General features: G+C 30.2%; 1 protein-coding gene across 3 annotated transcripts in view; it reads left to right on the forward strand.

The window, feature by feature from the left end:
• Nucleotides 1-12136, forward strand: part of LOC105143371 (uncharacterized) — a 77287-nt gene extending 65151 nt beyond the window's left edge. The window contains exons 5-11 of one of the 3 annotated variants that reach the window (XM_011051674.2): nt 32-237; nt 604-823; nt 1835-1906; nt 1992-2666; nt 4281-4433; nt 7291-7496; nt 7698-12136. In XM_011051674.2, coding sequence (XP_011049976.1) covers nt 32-237; nt 604-823; nt 1835-1906; nt 1992-2666; nt 4281-4433; nt 7291-7496; nt 7698-7819 — 1654 coding nt within the window. In that variant the 3' untranslated portion in view covers nt 7820-12136. The remainder of the gene's footprint in view (nt 1-31; nt 238-603; nt 824-1834; nt 1907-1991; nt 2667-4280; nt 4434-7290; nt 7497-7697) is intronic. The other 2 variants (XM_087403776.1, XM_087403774.1) reach the window with 2 other exon arrangements.
• The last annotated feature ends 10479 nt before the right edge of the window (nt 12137-22615 follow it).

A 22615-nucleotide genomic window follows, 5' to 3' on the forward strand; every position in this document is an offset into this window, starting at 1 on the left:
TGATTAATAAATTAATCAATTATTGCCTCAGCCCTTCCCCATCATTGAAACAAACGCAGTTGGCGGTGCCTGGGGTGCAAGGTGTACCTAGTGTTACCGGTGACGAAGTGACGGCATCCGAGAGATGTTCTAATCGAGAGGATTATGTATCTACCGGTTCCTTGGCAGGAAGTATAGCAAGTGCCAGCAGTGGTTTCGGCAGTCTTCCTAAGAAGAGGCCCGCACTCTTCACTTCCGGTAATTTGCCCGCTTTCTATGCCGTATCCGATATATGTGTAAAATATTGGGTGGATCCAAATAATCGTTCGGTTTTTGAAGGTAAAATGAAACAAGTTTTTACAAAGAATGAATTTTAATCAATGATATGATTCTGCGTTTTTGCACTACTAACAAAAACCGAACGAATATATGGATCCACCCAATATATACATATGATTCATAAAACAAATTTCATATTTAATAATAATAAAAAAAAAACGTTACATAGCTAAGTACAAAGCGTCGAGGATAATATAAGTCTAAAATTACAAAATATATTAATTCTGGAATATATTTTAGAAAGAAACAAAGGAAACTTATTTTAATGAGTTATATATTAATTAGAACTTCTCAGCGGAACAGAAACGTACGATCCGATGACTCTTAGCGAAATCGTACCCTCGGCAGTTCCTGTGGAGACTCTAGTAGAGGCGCACACGGAATCTGGGCACTCGCGCAACAGTAGCAATACGAGTCAACTTAGCAAAGGATCCGGCTACGGTTCCTTGAATTCGCACAGTCAGCATAGCAGACAGAGCAGTAGCGGTGATAGCGGTCACATTAGGTAAGCCTTATCATGCGTTTCGATTACTTCTCGATGCGATCTCATGCGTTTACTTTGAACAACTTTCGAAATCTTCAGATTCTGATGTCATAATATAAAACAAAACAATCAGGAAGGTTTATATCTTGAAAAATATTTTCAAGTTGGGCATAATCAACGATGACGTTTTCATTTCCTATTGACAAAAACGATTTAAACTTTTCATGTTGCATTATTTTTCACATTCAATTACATTTAATTGAAATAGGAAACTATATAGAATTTTAATTGTCAGTTATATGACGTGGAAAGATTATCGATATCTAGTTCACTAGTTCATTTTTCTTCTAATCTACTTGCGAATTGCCTAATTTTACTATTTCTATATAATAACAGCAACGAGCATGAGTTGAAAATAAGGTTTAAAAAATATGTTTGTTTATAGTAATAACTATAAATGATTAATAACGCGTGAATGATAAATAAATGATCAATACATTTCATTCATAATTTTACCATAACAAACTAACGATTTCTTTTTTATAATGCAAGACACTTGGCTTTATTAATAAAATACTTCAGCTACAATTATTACACTATATCTTGCTTTAAATATTATTCGCCTTTATCTTGACTCTAGAAAGATATTCTATCTTCGACCTTTAACGATATCAACCTTCTATACGCTAATCGATAAAACTTGCTTGTTGAGCAAACTCTTGCATTGAAAAAAATGTCAGATTGAATTAATTGAAATTCTGGTTGAAAATGGATAAATCAAAATTTTCTGGTTAAATCTGCTAGAATTCTAATTGATACAGTCGGAATTCAGATTGATATAATCAAAATTTTCTAGTTCGTCCATTTTCAACCAGATATTTTTTCATAGTGTGTAATTTTTTAAATAGCCAACTATTTTTATTTTAAATTAATTATATGAATAGGATTATATATGATGATATAAACGGTCTGACAAATGATTAACAAAAGAGCGAATCAATAACGCGAGAAAATCTCCTATTTTTGCTCCAGCCTCAAGCAATCTCTTCATTCTCAATTTCTCGACCATGAGACTCTGGACTCTCTATCTTTTTTTTACTTTACGTATGTCTTTTTTTCTTTTTTTATCTTTATTTATATGAGTTTATGATTTTTGCATGCTTGTACATTTGTGTTGTGATCTTTATAGGTCACCTTCCTGGCCGGTATGGGCGCCACGAATCCTCAACTCCTCTCAGAACCTATCCACACAACCGATTGCCTATCGACCTGATACCTGTATCGAACCTCTGTCATTGCATCCATCTTCTCTGTCGCACACGGCCTCCAGAACTCGATTCTGGTCGGCATCGAGTCCTCTCTCCTCTCGTATTGGTCCAACAGATATGGAAGATCCGATGAAAGTAGACATTATTGCGAAGAACATTTATTCGGTCGGAAAGCAGCCACTTTACGAAATCGAGAACGGTTTCTTAAATGACAGCGATTCACGCGAATGTCGCAATGACGCGAACACCCGAGTAACACCCGGGATCTTCAGGGTGCCAGACGTGCCGCGCCACTCGCATAAGAATTACGAGAGGAACAGCTTTGAGACGCGTAACGAACGTAACATGATAATGAGCTCGATCGTCAAGGAGAGTAATGGGCAACAGAATAACGTCTTCCCAATCGCAAAGTCGAGAATTAGTGCCGCGGGTTGGCGCAGCATGTCGAAGACCTGCGATTGCATCGAAAAGGGTAAAACAAGCCCGGTGTTGCGATTAGTCGATCAGGCCAGAGCTGTGTCCTCTCCTGATCCTCTCCATAGGCCTGACAATCAAAGAGCCCCACTACGTCCCACGACGACAGCTCAAACCCTCAGGTAGGTTTTATTCATCAGCGAATTTTTTAGTTGTGCGATTCTTTTACGAGAGACGATCTCTCTCCTTGAAGAGTCTCTTTCCTTCTATTCTCCTATTTCCCTGGCGTTTTTGTGTATTTCCAGTTTTAAAATCCTCGAAACGATTCTACGTATCGTAATATCTGGCTTTATCTTGAATGATTAATATCCTTCTGCCACAAAAACGCATATTGGCAGAAGATATCTAAAAAGGAGATATTTCCATACTTATATTTACAACAATGCATTTGTGTTTTATTATTATTATTTGTGATTAGTCGATGGTGTGTCGCATTTTATTCTTGCATTAAATGGTCTTTATTCGAAGGTGAGGTCATCTCACTTACAAATCGTTAACGACTGTATGTCCGGCATTCCAGAGTAATTGATTCCGTCCTGAACGAACCAACAGATGTTCGAAGAAGCAATCCCCCCAGTGTTTTTTTCCTTGTAATACATCGTGTTTTTTTATATTCAGAAAGTTAAAAATATTTTCCCCAATCAAGTTATATTCATCAATCTTGCTTTATATTAATCACTTAATTTGTTTTACGTATTTATTTTCTCGATATCTTTTATTTTGCTATAATTTTTATTTAATTTTGTTTGGAGAGTAGAGTGATGATGCTTGAGACAAAATAAATAATGATAACCCAATAAAAAAGCTCATTTACGCGTAATCGATTCGCTTAAATTTTATCGCAAGAAATTAACGGTACATCATACATAATCGATCATACATATAATATAAGAATATAACAGATATATTAAAGTATATAGGCATGTACATTTTACTTATTAAAAATTGATGAATTTTTGGACAAATTTAATATTATGCTGCTGCTTAATTATCTCCCTATATCTTACTTTTATCATATGAGTGCAATGACTTGTGTTTCATTAACCATGCTCGACCATTATCATTTCTGCCTTTGATGTGAGCTAACTAAATATATGCTACGTTACATGGCAGTTCCAAGTAAGGAAAGTTATCTAATGTCACAGTAAGGGGAATTGTATGTGTACGTCTAACACATGAACATAACATTAAGGAATATGTGTTTTGTTAAAAATTCATTACTATTCTCACGCGATATACAATCTGTCCTCATATTTTTTTGCAAAATCAAAATTATTATTAACATTTATTATTAGTTTATTATATAGTTTCCAGACTATATTGAGCCTTAACTAAGTAATTCCTTAGTTATAATAATAAAACCTAATATAAATATCTTATAAATTAAAAAAGATAGCAGAAGAAAATTCTAGGAGTTATTAATTAGAAAAGTAATAACAAAAATGTTTAAGGTTTTGATTTCTTCAATTTTCATCTTATATAGTCATTTTCTTAATTTTCGATAAATTAATAAAATAAATAACGAAAAGTTGAAACTGCATCTCAACGAATAAACACATAAAGTACAAAGTAATGCATTGTCAGGATCAGAAGCAATATCGTTATTAATCCAAATTTAATTATTCTAATTAAAAGCTGATTATTTCTATACAAATAAAGAAATACAAATCGGGGTGTATAGTGTATGTATGCGGTAGCTATGCTTCCAGTTTGGATGGCTTTGTGAATCCTTGCAGGGGTATTGGCGGAGGTCACCGGAAGTTGCTGGACGGGGCGGGGGGCAAGCTAGCTACGGTCGCCACCAGTCCAGCGGACTCTGAGGAGTCCTCGTTAGGGGTACCGGAAGTTGCGCCACCAATCTCGCAGCATCGAAACAGCATTACCCCACCGTCAGTCCATGCTTTCGTCTTACGTATACCTTTCCTTTATGCATACATCTTTATTTTCCGCTATTGCAGTAGCTTCTAGCCTCTATATGAAGAATACTTAACACTGTATCAGCATACTTTAATCCGAAGACAATAAGTAGCTAAAGCATGCATAAATATAATTTTTTGCTATTTTCTCTGCAAAGCTTCCAATTACAATTCACATGCAATTCACTATTAATATTAACTCTCTCATGATCAATATTTAAGCTGTAATATAATAGATCAAAACTAAGCCAATTATTATTGAATCAATGTTTATTTGATTTGGTAATAAAGTAATAAATGAATATTAATTTAACGATGTATTTATGATATTTATTTATTATAAGCAGAAAGCTGAAGGCGGATTAAATATTATTCGAAAAAATAAATTTGGATTTCAGGTTGATTATTTATATCAATTACTTTGTCTTTATATATTTGTTGTAAGTCTTTGAATCGCACATTTAAATTGTCCGATGCAAAGCGTATTTTATTTCTTTGTTAACCGTGACAAATTAATTATTAAATAAATTATTATGCAAGGGAAATGAAAATAATTGTTTGTTTTAATTACATAGTGGAATGAAAGTGTGATGAAGTGAGCCTTGAACTAGCTATAGTTCAGGAAACGAGAACGAGCAAACCTCAATGAGACTTAAGTGCTCTCCAAGTTTGCTTCTACTCGTTGCGAATGAGCAAGTTACGAATGAAATCTTATTTCACCGTGTTATAACTCTTAAAACACTAGAATCCAGCGCTTATTATTGTCTGACAATGAAAATCGATAGTCTAGGATGTTATCAATGTTAAAATTTTCCTATGCTTTTCGGAAGTTGACGCGTCCAGTGATCCGACAGCAACGATGATTTATTTTAACATTCTGCAGCACCTTATAAACTTCTTGTTTTCTTGCTTCGTTGTTCATCATGCAATTAATCATACAAGAATTCAGATTTGCATGACTTATCGCATCTAAAACGCACGCTTTTCAAAAGAAGTAGTTCTGCTACAAAAATTCATTCAATAATACTTGTACCATATCCACTTCTCATGTTAATAGTAGTATTAATAAAATATATCACAAATGATATATTTTATTAATACTACTATTAACAATACACTCATTAATTTACTTGGATATGTCTCACATTCATGTGAACTATTTCATTGCTAAATATAATTTATTTTATATATTAAGTCTTAATGACAAGTTCTTTTACTAATTTTAGAGTTATAATCAGTTCCTATTAATAAAATAATTTTTTTTAATTCTTATGAACTGAATTTGACAAATAGATTAAAAGTGTAAATATTATTCTTTAATAAAATTTATTTAAAATTTAAATTCATTTATTTGTTTTTTTGTTTTCTATGCTTATTTTTTGATAATATTTAAGTCTTCAAAATTGAAAAATTAAAATTAAACAAATAATTGCTTCATTAATTGAAGTCGTTTTCTAATATTTATAATATTTATTTTCTTTAAATGATTTAAATTACATTATTTAAATTACCAATATGTTATTAATATCATAATCATTATATGTTTTGCTTTTATTTTTAAAGAACTTACTTAACAGCAACTTTTATTTATTAAGAACATTTTTTTAATAACTTGTTTATTTTAATTAACATAACATAAACTTTTAACCACAAAAAACTGGTCACTATAAATATATATTTATGGTCATTCTTTCTGTGAGTTTCTTTTTTTTTTCATTTGTTCACTTGCTTAATTAATCGTTTTCCCCTAACATCCACACATATAATTAATCCTATCGACCACTACCCGCACGAGAAGTCGTCTCCCTTATATTAAATTGATTGTTAGTATCACGCAAAGAAGCATCGGACATTCACGTCTTAACATGTTTCCTTTTTTTTAAAGAAATGCATTATACATCACACTCGATCAATATTCACCTCAAAAGTTAAACAGATGCGAGCATATCGACAAAAAATCTATTGTTTAGGAAGTAATACTTCCTTTAATTTAAAAAAAATCTTAAATTCTACACAATTATTTATTAAGTACATACTTGACATCATATTTATTGCTTGTAAATACAACTATGACACTACTCTGCGGAGAAATCAATGCAATACAGAACTAAAATGTTAGATAGAAACTTTGTACCTTAAAGGTATTTTTTTTGCTACTCTGAACTTATATATTTTAGCTAAGATTGAACGAATAAATAAGTTTATATATATACATACATATATATATATACATACATATATATATATATATATATAATATAACGAACGTAAAAAGGAACAATTGATCAAATCTTGCTTGAAAGCAAGACTTAATTAATTATTTCATTACTCTATTCTGATAAACTCTACAATAAGCGCAAGCTTAATAAATTGAATGATTTTTTAAAGTCAACTATTGCGTAGAATTAATTTCCATTTTAAAGATATATTATACAATGACATCTTAAGCAAGATCAAAATCAGGCCGTGAGTTATAATTACAGCTTATATCTACATCGAGTGATTACAAAGAAATAGATTAATACTATAATCACGAAAGATTTAGACTTCTTACTGGATTAATCATTAATTTTTTATGATCTATGTGGTCAATGAGTCGAGAGATAAAATTAATTCTTATAAATGTATCAGATTTGTTTTTACCATTATTTGTATTCAAGCTGTTCAATCTTTTATAGTCTTCTGATTTCATCGAAGAGCAGTGTTGGTACTTTATTCCTGCTTTTTATGCCCAGTGCTCGATTTAATACGAATTAGAATGATTTAATATGATTTAGAACGTGTCGCAATATGTGATGAAAAATGTATGTAATTTGTATATTATTTGCAGAAATCCTTCCGGCGGTTCAGGTCTCAGCGAAACTGGATCCCTGGATCGTGCTAAGGCTGCGCTAGAGCGTAGAAAAAAAGCGGAGGATGGTGCTGGTAATCCTATCCTCTGTAGAGTTGAAGTCACTAGGCCGAATCCTGATTCTCTTATCGACGAACTGCTTAAAGCAACGAATTTGGAGCAGACGGATCTTGAAAGTTCCGAGAGTATGTTTTTTTTCTAATTTATTGTATTTATTATATTAGAATGTATTGTATTTATTACATTAAAAAATGACCGTTACAGAAACTAGATCGGAGAATTTTGCATCTTTTGTTCAATTGATTTTTTTCTTTATTTTCTACGCTGGAAAGTAAGAATAATCGAAAAAAAGATGAATTTTATAAATAAATATTTGCATTTTGCAGCAACTGGTCTTCAACTCTTCATTGCGAAAGACGGCACGACCGCGCTTGGCAGTCATGAGGTAAAGAGTCAGATGCCTGCTGGTGTGTTCAAGCAAGTGGTAATGGAAGAGAACAACAGGTAACACGAAGCCATCACCACAAGACGGCAGTACGCAAGACAGACCAGTGCCACGTTCTCGTTGGCTCTGGTGCCAGAGCTCGTCTATGAGGCCTACGAGCCGCGGTAGTTACAAGAGATAACGATATGAATGAGGAAGGAAATCATTGACTTGAGAAGAGCGGCTAAACACGATACGAAGTACATCCTCGTTCTAGACTGTATCTTTCCTCCATATAAAAAAATGACGCCTCTGAATAGTCAAACTAATATTCATCGAAGTAGTATGTTCGAGTTGATTACTTCGTGTGAAATTTATTGTACGGATTCGCAAGACCGAGGCTGATATTTATGTCATAAGTGCGCATTTAAATGTGCGAATAATCGAACAATCATATGCAGCTTGCAAGAGTGTTAATTGCGTTTTAACACTCGGTCCTCCAAGATAATTTTCGTGGATTTTGCGTTTTTTAAAATCCCGTGCAACGAACGAAATCTATGTACAGTGTTGCTGTTCATGACGAATGACCTCAGCTGCGTGCACAATTTAAGGACGATATTAAATGAATACATGTTTTCGGAACTATTTCAAAAAGACAGGTATATGTATTTCTTCCTAAACGAAGCATAATGATTTCCGTCAAGCATGTTTCGCTTAAAAAGGAAGTGTTAGCCCGGTTCCACCAATGTAAGATTTTAATCTCCGTTCAATTTACTTTTTATCTTTTTCTAATTCTAAGAAACTTTCTAATTCTAATAATTAAAAAAAGGCAAACAATAAGTTAAATCGAAATTAATGTTAATCTTACATTGGTAGAATTAGGTCTTGATCAATAAAGTTTAACCGAGAGGGAGCGTAGTGAAGAAGTATAGTTACAGAAAAATAATGACAGGTGAAACACAGTCAAGGTCTGGCGAAACTTCGCAATGGGAAGTAACATCGAGCAAAATTTAAGCGCCAATTTTTATTTATGCACCTACAGCAATACGACGGCGATATAATCTTGCTAATGTGAACGTACATTATAAAACAACTTGTGAAGTTAGCGTGAAAAGAAATATCAAATTGAGACATTAAATATCGTGTATCTTTATATGAAAGTATTCTTGACAGCATTTCTGACAATATTAATCAAATAGAAAATGTTTCTCCAAGATGGCTCAAAATGATTTCTAGGAAAAGCATCTCGAGGAAATTACATTCTATCGATGTCTTGCTTTTAAATTATTTTTTTATCATTTCTGCGTATTAACAATTTATTTTGCTTCATACTATAGCACATATTTTTTTATCATTTCTGATTATTTTTTGTTGTGCTCTTTTACTATTTGTGACATCCTCATTCATAATTAATCTAAAAGTGCGTTTAAATTACGCTAAAGATGAAATCAGTTTGAATAAACAAATTAGTCAGTTAGAGACAGAGAGAGGAAAATATAAATTTATAATTTTAAATATATTGCATGTTGCGTTTGTGAAACTATGAAAGCGTAAATCTATAATTTGTATATAAATATATTATTGTTTTCAAATAAGTTTGCTTGAAAACGACATAATTTTGACTTCCTGAACAATTCCGTTTCGCGATCTGTAATATCGAAAAAAGCCGATTCATTTTTTTTCAATAGAAATAAAGTTGAAGATATGTTTTTGTGTAATATAAATATTTCACGACTGAATACATACATACATACATATACACACAATACATACATACTCGTGTGTGTGTGTGTGTGTATATATATATATATATATATTATATATATATGTGTACAGACTGTTTACTAAAAAGCATTTAGCATTTATATGGTAGATAGTACACATTATATCAATAAGAGTAAAAAAAACTTTATAGATCGAAAACTGAATTGTTTTTTAGATATATACAATTTTATATGTTCATAACTAACTTCTTGTATTCTACGTGATGTAAAGTATTGTATTCGCATGTGATGTAAAGATTTACTTCAGTGTTTATAAATTGAGAATATTTTCTGAATATGTTCCAGTCAATTTTCATACATATTTTATAAAAATTTCAGTAGGAATCAGTTGACATCAATCGGCGATTGTAATTGAATAGGCAATATAAGAGAGTACCTTATTGGACTTGTAATTCTCCCAAATAGGCTATCAGGTGCTATTTATCTCAATTTCTTTCTTTTCACATTGCATGCGACACATTGTAGGAGCCAATATACTAACACATAAAATTGTTTATATCTCAGAAAAGATTCAGACTTATATTTACTAAAGTTTTTTCCTCAGTATGGTATATGCTATTACCATGTAAATGCTGAATGCATTTTTGTGAACACTTTGTATAAAATGTATTATTATTTTGTATTATGAAACTCGACGAAGATGGATCACCGTTTCGTCGAACGTTCTCCAAAGGCCCGTGAAGGTGAACTTGACGCGACCGGCTGTCCGGTAGTAATCTGTGTATATAGTTGTAGTAATTGTTATGTAGCTAGATCGCTGGTATTGTATACACATTCTCTCCGTACTCGAATAATCTGTAATTGCTAGCATTGTGCAAACGTATCAAAATAACGTATGCGAATGCGTGCGTATGCTTGTGTATATGTATATGCGTGTGCATGTGTGCATGCGAATGTGTCCCTTTCTGAAGATTTTTTGTATGTCTGCAGACGAAAGAAAGAATTGTTAAATGCGTGTGCTTAGGTATGCCTGAATCATTGCAGAGGGTAGTGAGTACTTCCAATGTCCGTGAAGCCGATTTCGGAAATTAGTTTGAGCGTTTCAGTCCTCGTGGCTAAAAAATAAGATAATGGAGTATGAAGTTGATAAAATCGCATGCACAAACGCTTCCTCAGAGCTTGCTCTCTGAAGCAATTTGCCGATTTGATTTACCGTACTGATCTTAAACACGCTCGCGAGCGACTTTTCCCCAAGAATTTCCCATCAGATTCCGCTCAGGAAATCAAGTCCGCTAATTACGCTAAACCGGGAAGACTGTAGAAACGGTGATAATCGCCGATGTTCCGGCAGATTCATTTATCCGATCGCTGGTTTGATAATAAGCAGCCATCGCGCTGTGCGTTTTTTTTATAAATAGATCGATACGTTCCTTCCATTGTTGCGTTTCCTCTTCGTTTTGTACGTACGTATTTCTCCTTCTTCTAGATCATACCCGAGTGCCGTTCGATACTACTTCGATTTTATATTACCACGACTGTACTCGTACAAGTTCCGTCACGGCGACTTCCGGATTAACTTTCAACCACTAAGAGATCGGATCTATTCTCATGTCACATATTTTAAAGTAACAGAAAAATTGCTCAATATACGCATACTTGCTTTATCTTAAAACAGGATTTTCAAAGATTTATAAGAAATTTCAGAGGTTTGGTAATTGTAATTTGACAAAGATAAATTTGAACAATTGGAAAAGCTTGCAATTATTTTCAAAAAATACGTGAAAAATATAGAGTATATAATTTGTTAATTAATTTAAAATTATAAATTATTTTAATTATACTTATATGTTTATTAATATATATACATATGTTTTTTTGTCCGTTTATAATACATTTTTATTTGTTATGAGAATAAATAATATAAATAATTAGAATATAATTAGAATTGTCAATTCGTTAATAAATATAGTGTCATTTATTATCAAAATAAAAACTGAATCTATGTAGTCATATTATTCATCTTCACAGTGGTTGCGAGTTAAAACGCAAGTCGATGTACAAGATTTCCTGCGGATGAGCGTGAGAGTTATTTTTTCAACATGCCGCTCGCGTACAGCTTTTTTATTTATAACATACACGTGCGACCAGATGTGATTTCTCCGTGGCGATGTCACGTTTGCCGATTGACAATTAGTTAATTTATTAAACGGAGCTTCTCGCGAAGGGACGACTCTAGTATGCGTGAGTATCTCTCCCGAGTGAAATACCAATAGTTCCTCGTTTCTTTTATTTTTTTTTTTGTATATCAAGACAAAGAGGGTAGATCCGATAGATGTGAAAAGTGCAGATTCCACTCATTCGCTGAGTCTCTTCCTTCGCAAGAAGCCACGATCACAGATCGTTCGCTTCATTCGCTCGGCAGATATTAATGTTGTGATATTTTACGATATAGCATAATGATAAATGCCGTTATTATCTATATTATTATGATCGAAATGTGTATTGTAAAAAATACGTTATCTTTATTTTGGAAGGCAGCGTCACTCAAGTCTGCGAGTTGCGTGCGAGGTCGCCTTTCTTTTGATTCGCAATTGTTGACATTTCGCGTCTACTTAATCTTTACTTTGTGAGACGAATACGAAACTTCCATGTGCTGATAATAACATTCTGAAAACTACTCTTGTATCATTTATTGACGAATCCACAATGGTATGTGAATTAGTAAAGAACAATGCTCGCATTATTTGTTTCAGGCTCATAGCAAAAATTTTATTAATATTAAAATATTAATACAATTGCATGGTATATTTTTAATATAACATAATCGATAAAAATTTTTTGACTGTGGAGTTACGCAATACCACACAGCACCGAAAGTTTTCAGAAATATCTCAGAATATTTTAACTGAAAAGTGAAACATTTCATAAAAATTGTGAAATATATGTCTGCAACACTTCTGACACAGTTCTGGAATAGAAAAATGTCCACAATACTTGCATATGAAACCTTGTTGAGAGATTGATGAAATGTTACAAGAAAAATCTGCAATCTCTCTTTTTGAAATATTACGGAAAAGATTTTAGCTATTTCTAATACTACAAAAATGATATTTAAATATACTTGATTGATACATAAATTATTTTTTAATTCCATTATTCATTACAATCTGTCACAACTAAAAACATTCAGTAATTTTTATGTAAAATTTGAAATAAAGACCCTGAAGGGTAAGAGTTCTTAGTAACTCTCCCATTAAGTGTACGGGAGTTACTCTAAGTCTTGTAGGATTGTGCGCTTAAGCCTTTGTAATCCGGATTATTAATTAGAGTTGCTATATGATTAAGATGATCCTGTAGTCTAACCTTATGTTATGCAGCTGAATTTTTAATTTTTTCCTTTGGTAAGTATACCAAAATCCGTGTGGAAGATTTCGTTAGAAACAAGTCAGGTTGCATCTGCTATAGCTTGGAGGATTTTGGACTGAATACATAAATAATATTTATGTTGACATAGTAAATTTAAACGATGTTTAAGAGTATCAATTAAACATATATTTAAATATCATTTTTTTAAGTACGTAAAAATTATTAAGGGGGCATGTACCTTTCTCGACTCGAAGAACAGTTCATTTTTTTTCTTTCAAGAAAGAAAAGGCGCATTAGGATCGAGTTTTTTTTATGTTAAAGAACATATTCTAGATTTATAAATCAAATTTTATTAAGGTAAAATAAGTCCCCCTTTATTCCTCTGCAGTTCCGAAGTTGGTCGTGTTCGACGGGATATAATCGCGGTAGTATGAATCGGTCCTTGGCCACTCATCTGAAATAAAAAATCCAAATAGCATCTTGAAGTTTATTAAATTTATTCGTATTTGATCCATACTTTTTTTAAATTTTGAATTTAAAACAAAATGACGGACGTTCCAACTCAAGGTATCATTTTTCACGTATTTCATTTCTTAAATGTGTAAAAAGAATACAAAAAATTAAGATATCAAAAAATTATAGATCAAATACTAGAGAATTTTATAAGCTTTCAGACAAAAAAAAAGAGAGGGAATTGGTTGAATAGTTATCGAGATATTTATGGTTATCGACTTTATGTAATTACCTATTCCGGGGCCAATTACCATACAGGGAATCCTCTTGGAAAAGGTGCTGTCTTTTTGATTTTTATTTACGATTTGCACTTCTCGGCCAATTTTTTACTCGGCTCCGCCTTCTGCTACTCTTCTCACCTCATCACCCCTGGCATAGTCCAAATGCGATATCTCTCGACGCTTATAGGATCGCATAACGCTCGTCGACGTGAGGTCCATCCGTTTTAGGCTATGTGCTGTAAATTTCATTCTATCTTTTTTTTCGTACATTATATAACTAAGAATGAAGCTACGTGCTCGATCTTATACGAGCCAAAAATTGATCGAGAATCGTATTGAGGTATGTTAAAATATTTCATGTGACATATTGCAGAATCCTTTCAAAATTGTTGCACCTGACATGTGAAAGGTTGAAACATTTCTGAAAATTTTAATTTTTCAATAACCAGTGCTGTATGGACTTACAGTTATTACTTATTTTATTAATTTTAGAGAAATTTTTGAGTATATTTCGTTCATCTTTTCACACATTGGTTGTAATCAATATATTTAAATTCAGTGAGAAACTAAAGAATAAAATCTATCATATTACAGAATTTTACAACAATTGCAAAATTGCTTTTTCTGGTGAGCCACTGTTAAATTTCTGAACTGATGTTTTTTATGCTATCCAATCACTTTCAAATTTTTTATAATATGTTTTACAGAATATATACGTAGATGTAAGAGGAAATGGCAATGTAAATGCCAACATCAGTTCTTCATGTAATTCAATGCATATATTAAAAATATGGTACAGACGTTTCGAGTATTGAATCTTCCTCAGTACATAAAATATATTGAAGTTTGATATTAAGCCATCAATGTTTTTTGACAGTATAAGCAATTTTTATAATATTCTTTACAATTTTGCAATAATTAATTTTTTCATAAGCAAAAATGAGTCTGAATAAAATGGGGTTCAAAACTGATGCAGTAATACTACGTATATCTATTTTTTTTCTTTTTTATGAATTATCTAAATAAAGTACCTACAAGTGAATGTATATAAGATATTCTAGAATCTTTTCACTTCATTATAAAACATTTTCATTGAATTATGTGCATATTCACTCCTCTATTAAAAAAAATCAAATCACAACGTTATATTATGAAATCATGAAATTAAAACACAAAACCCAATTTGCCCCAAACATACGGTTTTTTTTAAAAAATTTGAAAAACCATGATATTAAAAAATTTTACCATTAATTTTTTTTAAGGCCAAAATTTTAAAAAATTAAAATGAAAAGGAGAAAACAAATATCATGGACTTTTTAAATTACAAATTTTAAAGAAAAACGATTTTTTGAAAAATCGTTCCCCATTTTTTAATTTTTTAATTTTTAAATGATTTCATTAGTCCTTTTGGGGGGGGTTTTTTTCAGAAATTTTACGTTTTCTAAAAAAATGCAAAAAAACGCGTTTTTTAAAAAATTTTTTTCTATATGCACTATTTTTTTCACCCCCAAAAACCCCCTTTAAAACCCAAAAAAACTTTATAAAGATTAATTTAGTCATGATTTGTTTTAAGACGGGTGGAATTTACGCTGTACAAATTTTTAAAAATTTTTAAAATCGTATAAAAAATTAAAAAAAAATATTAAACTGTTTTTGGAAATTATAATTAAAAAATACGATTTAAAAAATACTCCATTAAAATTAAAAAAAAATTTAATTGAAAAAAAATTTAAAAATTAAAATAAAAAAAAGGTCTGATTAAAAAAAAGGTTAAAAAAGAAAAAAAAGGTTTCAAAAAGTAAAAAAAATTAATTTTTTAAAACAGCTTAGGTTTTTTGAGGAAAAAACCCAAAAAAAAACCTACCTTGAGTTTATTGTCTCATTTTTAAATCCCCTAAAAATTTTTCTTTTTTTTCAAAATTTTTTCAGTTCCCCTATAAGAGATTCATTTCAAAAAAACGGTTTTGTTTTGTAATAAACAAAAATTTTTAGGGGGAATTAAAAATTTTTTTTTCGTTTTTTTGTGTTCCCCTTTTTTACTAACCCCCTAATTTTTGGCATCTGATAGTGTGGTTAAAAGGGGGAGTAAAGAAACTAAAATTCCCTTTGGACGATTTTATACCTTCGTATATTCGGGTTTTTTTTTTTTAAAAAAAAATAAAGCAGATTTTGGGACTCCCCCCCTTTTTGGCCCCTTTTTTTGTTTAATTGTTTTGGGTTTCCCCTTTTTTTTTTAAAAAACCCCGTTTTGAAAAAAAATTTTTTTTTTGCCTTTTTTGGGAATTGGCCTTTGAAAAAATTTTTTTGAAATTTTTAAAAAAACCCCGATCCCGTGGGGTTTTTTTTTTTTCCCCCTTTTGTAAAAAAGGAATTTTGAGCCAAAAAAAAAAAAGGGTTTTTTTTTTTTTTTGGGGCCAACAAAAAAAATAAAAAACCAAAAAAAATTTTTTAAAAAAAAACCCTTTTTTTGGACCAAATTTTCCTTTTTTTATTTAAATTTAAAAATTTAAAAATTTTTTTTCCAAAATTTTAAAGTTTTGGAAGGAAAAAAATTTTAAAACTTAAAAAATGGATTAAAATTTAAGTGGATTTTTAAAAAAAAATTGTTGAGCTTTCATACAATAAAAAATTGTATTTTTAAATGTTTGGGAAAAAACAAGGGAAGGGAAAAATTTTGGTTTAAAAAAAGGACAAAATTCCAAAAAAAAGCTTTGGGCCGGATTTTTGGGTTTTTTTCATTTAACTTTCTCTTTCTCCTTTTAACTTTTTTCCTTTTTCCCCCCTTTTTTTTTTCCCCCTCCCGATAATTTTTTTGCTTGAATTTCTTTTTTGACATCGTGTAGTCGTGTCGTTCCTTTGGAATTTTTTTAATAAACCTTTTAAAAAGATTTTTTTATTGCCCCAAATGGACCACATTTTTTTTTTTTCCGTTGTTTTATTCTTTAAAAAGATTTACTAAGGTTATTTATTTATTTTTTTTTGTGATTAATTTATTTTTTTTCTTTTTTTTTTGGGGTTTTTTCCCAAATTTTCTTATATTTTAAAATTTTTTAAAAAAAGACCCCGCAGGTATTACAAAGAAAGAAAAATTTTATGTTTTTTTAAGAATTGTAAGATTTTTAAAAAAAATTTATTTTTAATTTTTAGAAGATATTTATTTTTGAAATTTTCATTGAAAATGACTGATGGATTGAAATTGTTTTTTTTTTTTTATTTTTTTTTTGTATTATTTTTTCAAAATTTAAAAAAAACGAAAAATTTTTTTTTGTATTTGTAAAATTTTTTTAATTTTTTTTGATATGAAAAATCAAAATAACAATTTATTTTTTCCCCCTTTAATTTTTGCAAAAAGATTTATTTTTTGGGGTTCAAAGTCCCCCATTTTTACTAAAAAAAGAACAGTTTGTTTTTGAAAAAAAAGGGGGGTTTCGCTTTAAAAGCTGTGTCAGTATCGGTTCCCTTTTATTCTTTCTTTTACAAAAAATTTTGGGAATTAAAAATCAAAATTTATTGGTTTTTTTTTTGGGGAAAAAATTTTTTATTTTTTGCTTTTTTCAAGATTTTATGTTGAATGTGCAGGCACGAAAAGGGGGGGGCTCCGCCGGACAAAAAGTCGGGGGGAAAATTTTGCACTTTAAATCCCTTTTTTTAATAAACTACCCCTTGGGCCCCCCGTCGTCGTCTTTTTAAAATTTAAATTGCATTATAAAATAAAAATTTTCTAAAATAAAACTTACACAACGTTTGCCCCAAAAAGTTTTAAACAATGTTTTTTAAATTTATTACTCTTGGGAAAAGGGCCCCTTTTTACCGGCGAAAACTAATTCTGATTCCTTAAAAGAATTTTTAAAAAAAGGGGGCAAAAAATTTTTACACCCCCTCCTATTGTTTTCTAAAATTTGATCACTTCATAATCGAATAATTTAACCCAATTTTTGTTTAGGGGGAAAAAAAAGTGATTTATTTTTGGATTAAAGTTTTTTAGTCTTTTATTTCGTATATCTCCTTTTCCCCCTTTTATTCGCTTTTTTCCCCAATTTCCCCGTTCTAACGACAACATTTTTTTTCCCCTTTTCCCCCCTACCCCTTTTTTCGAGAGCTAGTCTTTTGTTGGGGCAACATGTGCAAAAAAATTAGGTTTCCAAAAACGCGTCGAAAAAGGATCGGGGGGGTTTAAAAAGAAGAAAAATTCGTCTTAACCGAAATTTTTTGTAAAACGGACGAAAAGAATTTTGCAAAATCAAAAAAAAGGGGTTCAATCAAGAAAAACTCGCTTTAAAACTTCGTTGATTTTTTATTGTACCCATTAGAAAACTAAACTCCGAAAACAACGTTTGTTGTTTTTTTTCCTTTGTTTAAAAAAAAAATAAATCAAAAGTTTCAGAATCCAACCCCAAAAACCCCTGAACGCCCATTTACTTTCCCGGACTCCGTTTTGGAAAAATTTTTGTCCATAGGTTTTATTTTTTGAAAACTTTGTAGTCTAAAAAATTTTCCAAAAATTTTAATTTAAAAACCTTTAGAGTGTTTGTTTGTTTTTGGATATTTTTTTCGTTTTTGAAGAGTTTTTCCCCGGGGAATTATGAATTTAATAAGTGTTTTTGGAAAATGTATACCCAAATATCCCTTGAAGTATTTTTTTAATTTTCCCCCGTTCCCAAAATTGTTTTGGCCCAAATTTGCGTGGGGCCGATCCCCATGTATAGCATAGGCCCCAAAAAAATGCTTTTTTGTTGCCCCAACCGTGTATTTTAATAGAAAAACTTGGGGAAAAGTAAAATCAAAAGGGCCCCCCTTTTTAAATGTTTTGAATTCCGTTTAAAAAACCCCAAAAAAATTTTTTTTTTTTCAAAATATGTAAAAAACGTTAAAAAAAATTTTTAAAAACTTAATTTATCAAAACAAAATTTCCATTGTTTTCAAAAATTTTTTTTTTTTAAAAAAATTACATTTAAAGAAAAAAAAAATTAGAAGTGAAACAAAAAAAAAATAACGTAAAAAATTTTTGAAAAGTTTTTTTAAAAAAAAAAAAAAAGTTTAAAAATTTAAAAGATTGCCATACAAATTTCATCATTTTTTTCAAATTTTTTCATTTTTAAAATATTATAAGTACAAAAAGACTTCCAAATTTCGAATAAAGAATCGTGGGGGAAAGGTAAAAAATATAATACATAGAAAACAAAACAATAAAAAATTTAAATTTTTTTTGATAACAATTCTTAAAACCAACCCGGTTGGTCCACTCCGGGGGCCCCAATACGCTTAAAACCTTTTTTTTTATAATTAATAGTGACCCGTTTTTTAAAAATTTTTAAAAGTTTTTTTGTTAAGTAGCAAGAAAAAAAAACATAAAATTTCTAAACGTTGTTACTTTTTAAAAAAAAACAATTTTGGGTTTTTTTTTTCCCCCCATTTGGTTTGGGGCAAAAACCCAAAGGTTTCCCCTTTTGGAAAAAATTTTTGGTGGGCACCCCTAGTAAAAAAAGCCTCGATAATAAAAAAATTTTTCCAAAAAAATTTTTCCAAGAAACTGTTAAAAAACACAAAAACCGCGACCGCGGAATTTTTTCCCCCTTTTCCCAATAAATTTTTTTTTTGCTTACATCAAAAAAAACAGTATTTCAAACAATAAATTTTTTGATAAGAAGTTTTTTTTTGCGTTAATTTTGACGTCTAGAGAAAACCCCCTTTTTTTAAACAAGGTTTCCTTTTAAAAATTTTAAATTTTTATTTCAAGCCCAAAATTTTTTACTTATATGGGGAATTTTCCTAAACAAACATTTCCCCCCCCTTTCTTTTTTACGTCTAAAAAAATTTTTAATAAACTTTTATATAAAAAAAAAGGTTTAAAAATTCGGTATAAACGCAAAAACTTTTTAGTAATCGCAATTAAATTGATACGAATTTAAAATTTTTTGGATTTTTCCTTTAGCATTAATAAAAAAATTTTTAATATTTAAAAATATTAAAATTTATTGGAAAAAACCCCCGGGCCCATTTTTTAACCCCCTTTTTCCCCGTACGAGGCCTACCATTAGCCGGGCTTTTTTTTAATTTTTTTCTGATCTTAACTTTTGAAAAGGCCGAGTCTTAAAAGTGTTATTTTTATTTTTTTTTACAAAAAAAAAATTTTCAAATTTTTTAAATTTTAATTTTACCAAATTTTTTTTTTTAAAAAATTTATTCTTCAGGTTTTTTTTTCTTTGGGGACTTTTTTTTTAATTGGTAATAAAAATTTCAAATTTTAGGTTGATACCCCGCCTCTTTCCCCCCGCATCTTTCCCCGAATAATAAATTTCTTTTAAAGGAATTTTTCATAAATTTTTTTAATCAATGATTCTTTTTCGTGGCCCCCAAACCTGACCAAAAAAATTAAAAGGGGGAAATAACCCAAAAGGTTGGGGTTAAAGGGGAAAAAACCCCTTTCATATGGTTTCGAAAAAAAAAGAAAAAAAAATTTTTTTTTCCCAATTTTAAAAAAATAAAAATTTTTTTTTTAATTTAAAAATTTTTTAGTTTTTTTCCCCGGATTTAAGAAAGCGAAAAAAAGAGATTTGAAAAATATTAATTTTTATTTTTTTTTTGGTTTTTGGTGTTCCTTTTGCTTGATAAAAAGGGGGGTTAAATAAAATATATTTTTTTAAAAATATTTAAAGGAAGGGGAAAAAACTTTTAGTAATTTTGTTTTTAAAAAAATTTTTATTTTTTTTGGGGGGGGGGGGTTTTCGAAATACCAAAAATTATTCCCCCAAAAAAAAAAAATTAGGCCCCAACGTTTTACCACAAACTTTTTTACAAATTTTGGAAAAATTTTTTTAAAAATTTCCCAAAAATACAAAAGAATTTTTTTTTCGTAAAATATTTTTAAAATTCCCTATGGGAAATTTTTTTTTTTAAATTTTGTTTGTTAATATTTTAGTATAGGGGAAAAACATCTTTCGAATTTTTTTAATACAATTCCCAAAATTGTTTTTTAGTTTAAAAAACCGCGGTCGAGATGCAAAATGTTTTTCGTCTTCACGTGAGAAAAGTGAATGGGAAGTTAGTTTTTTTCCCGTTTTACCTACGAAGAATTTTAAAAAAATTGGGTACCAAAAAAAACCCGTCTTTCCGGTAAAGTTTTTTTCCCAGGTTTGTTGGGATAAAATTATCCCCAAATTTTTTCCCTGTGATTTTGGGAAAAGTTACTGACAAAAAATTGCAGAATAAAATTTGAACTGCTTTTTTCTTTTCCAGTTAAAATGTTTTTTTCATTTTGTAGAAATAAATCAAAATTGAATTTTCCCGAATTCCCCATTAAAATTCCAAGGAACAGATGGTTGACATTATTCTTTTTAAGCGGTTTTTTGGGGGGTTACACGTTTTAAAGAAAAAAATGAAAGGAAAAATTTTAAACCTTAAAGACAAAACAAACTTTGTAACCTAATGAAGATATATTCGGTATCATTTAAATTTTAAATTTACGCGCCCCAAAAAAAGAAAGACCGTAGCTGAATATCAAAAACCGAAAAATATTTACAATCAATTTAATAATGGCCAAAAAAAATGCTTTCCTATATTTTTAAATTTGAATTTTTTTTAAGATTGCCCCCGGCTTATATTGATGATAGGGTTAGCCCCAATTTTAGCTCAGTTGGGGACGACAAAAATTTTTGAAAATTTTACTTTAAAAAGAGCCCCGGGAAAATTCCAAAATACTTTGGAAAAAAAGTCTTTCATACATAATCTTTTTGGTTAAAAAACGAGGTAAAAACGCCAATTTAGGTATTTCCAAAATTTTTCCAGCCAAACTATAGTCTTTAGTAAAAAAATTTTTTTTTACTGCAGAAATTTTTGGGAAACAGTTTTAAAATTAAAAATATAAAATTTTGGGAACACATAGGGGGAAAAAACTTTCCCATTCAAGTTATATAAATTTCCCCTTTTTGCTTGCCAGTTGGTATTACCACGATATGTTTAAAAAAAATGGGGGGGCCTTTTAATTTTTCAACTGTGAAGAAAAAGATCTTTTATTGATCGGGAAAATACATTTTTAAAAAATGATCTGAAAAAAAAAAACTAAAATTTCAGATTTTTTCGGGGCTTTTTTTACAAGTAAAATTTGAACCTCATTTTTTTTAACGGTTACATTATACATTTTTATTGTTCCGACTAATTTTTTAAAAGATTTTATTTAAATTTAAAATAATTTGTAAATAAAATTTTTTTATTATTCCCTTTTGGGAAACAGTACGACTTAAAGTGCCTTTTCCCTCCCTGGATTCGAATTGGTCCATTTTTTGGAAAGATTACGGTTTAAATTTTAAGAAGATTTAACAAAAAAAAATTTGAAAAGAAAGTATACAAAATTTTTTTTTACATAAAGAATTTTTTGCAACCCCAAATTTTTGGTTTCAGTATGTAAGCTACCGATTAATAAAATTTAATGAAAAAAAGTTATTTAATTATCAGTGAATTTAAGATTTGCATAAAAGGACTATTCAGTTTTTCAAAAATTTTAAAGTAATAAGTTTAAAAATATTTGCAGCAACATCAAAAACACCACGCGTCCGCGCTTTTTTGGGGTTTATGTGTAATTTTTAATTTTTTATTATATATGACTTTAATATTAAATAATCAGAGTATTTCATTTGGGGTTTCAAATTTGCTTCCGTTTTTTTTCCGAAATTTAGGGTTAAATTTTAAAAAACGGTTTACTGTTACATGGTTTGATTCAAAGAAATTTTCCACCTGGTGGGGCCCTCTCCCATCTTCGGGGAGCGTACGAATCCACGTCGAAAAAACTGATATCTTTTGAGGCGATCCGAAACGTTCAATTTTTTCTTCTTATAAGAAAAGTGCTGGTCAGCCAAGCCGTGTGCCCTTTAAAGAAAAAGTGATAGTTAGAGGGAGAAACGTTTGGGGAATACGGTGGGGGAGGATTCCCATTTCAAAGTTCAAGTAGTCTTGACCCCTTTCGCAACATGGGGGCGAGCATTTTCATGCGGGAAAATCCCCTTTTTCGTGCTCTCTTGTATTTCGGCCATTTTCTTCAAAGTTCCCCAAAAGATGTGTAT

This window comes from Acromyrmex echinatior, chromosome 3 (genome assembly GCF_024713525.1).
Source record: "Acromyrmex echinatior isolate Ae372 chromosome 3, ASM2471352v2, whole genome shotgun sequence".
Lineage (NCBI taxonomy): Eukaryota > Metazoa > Arthropoda > Insecta > Hymenoptera > Formicidae > Acromyrmex > Acromyrmex echinatior.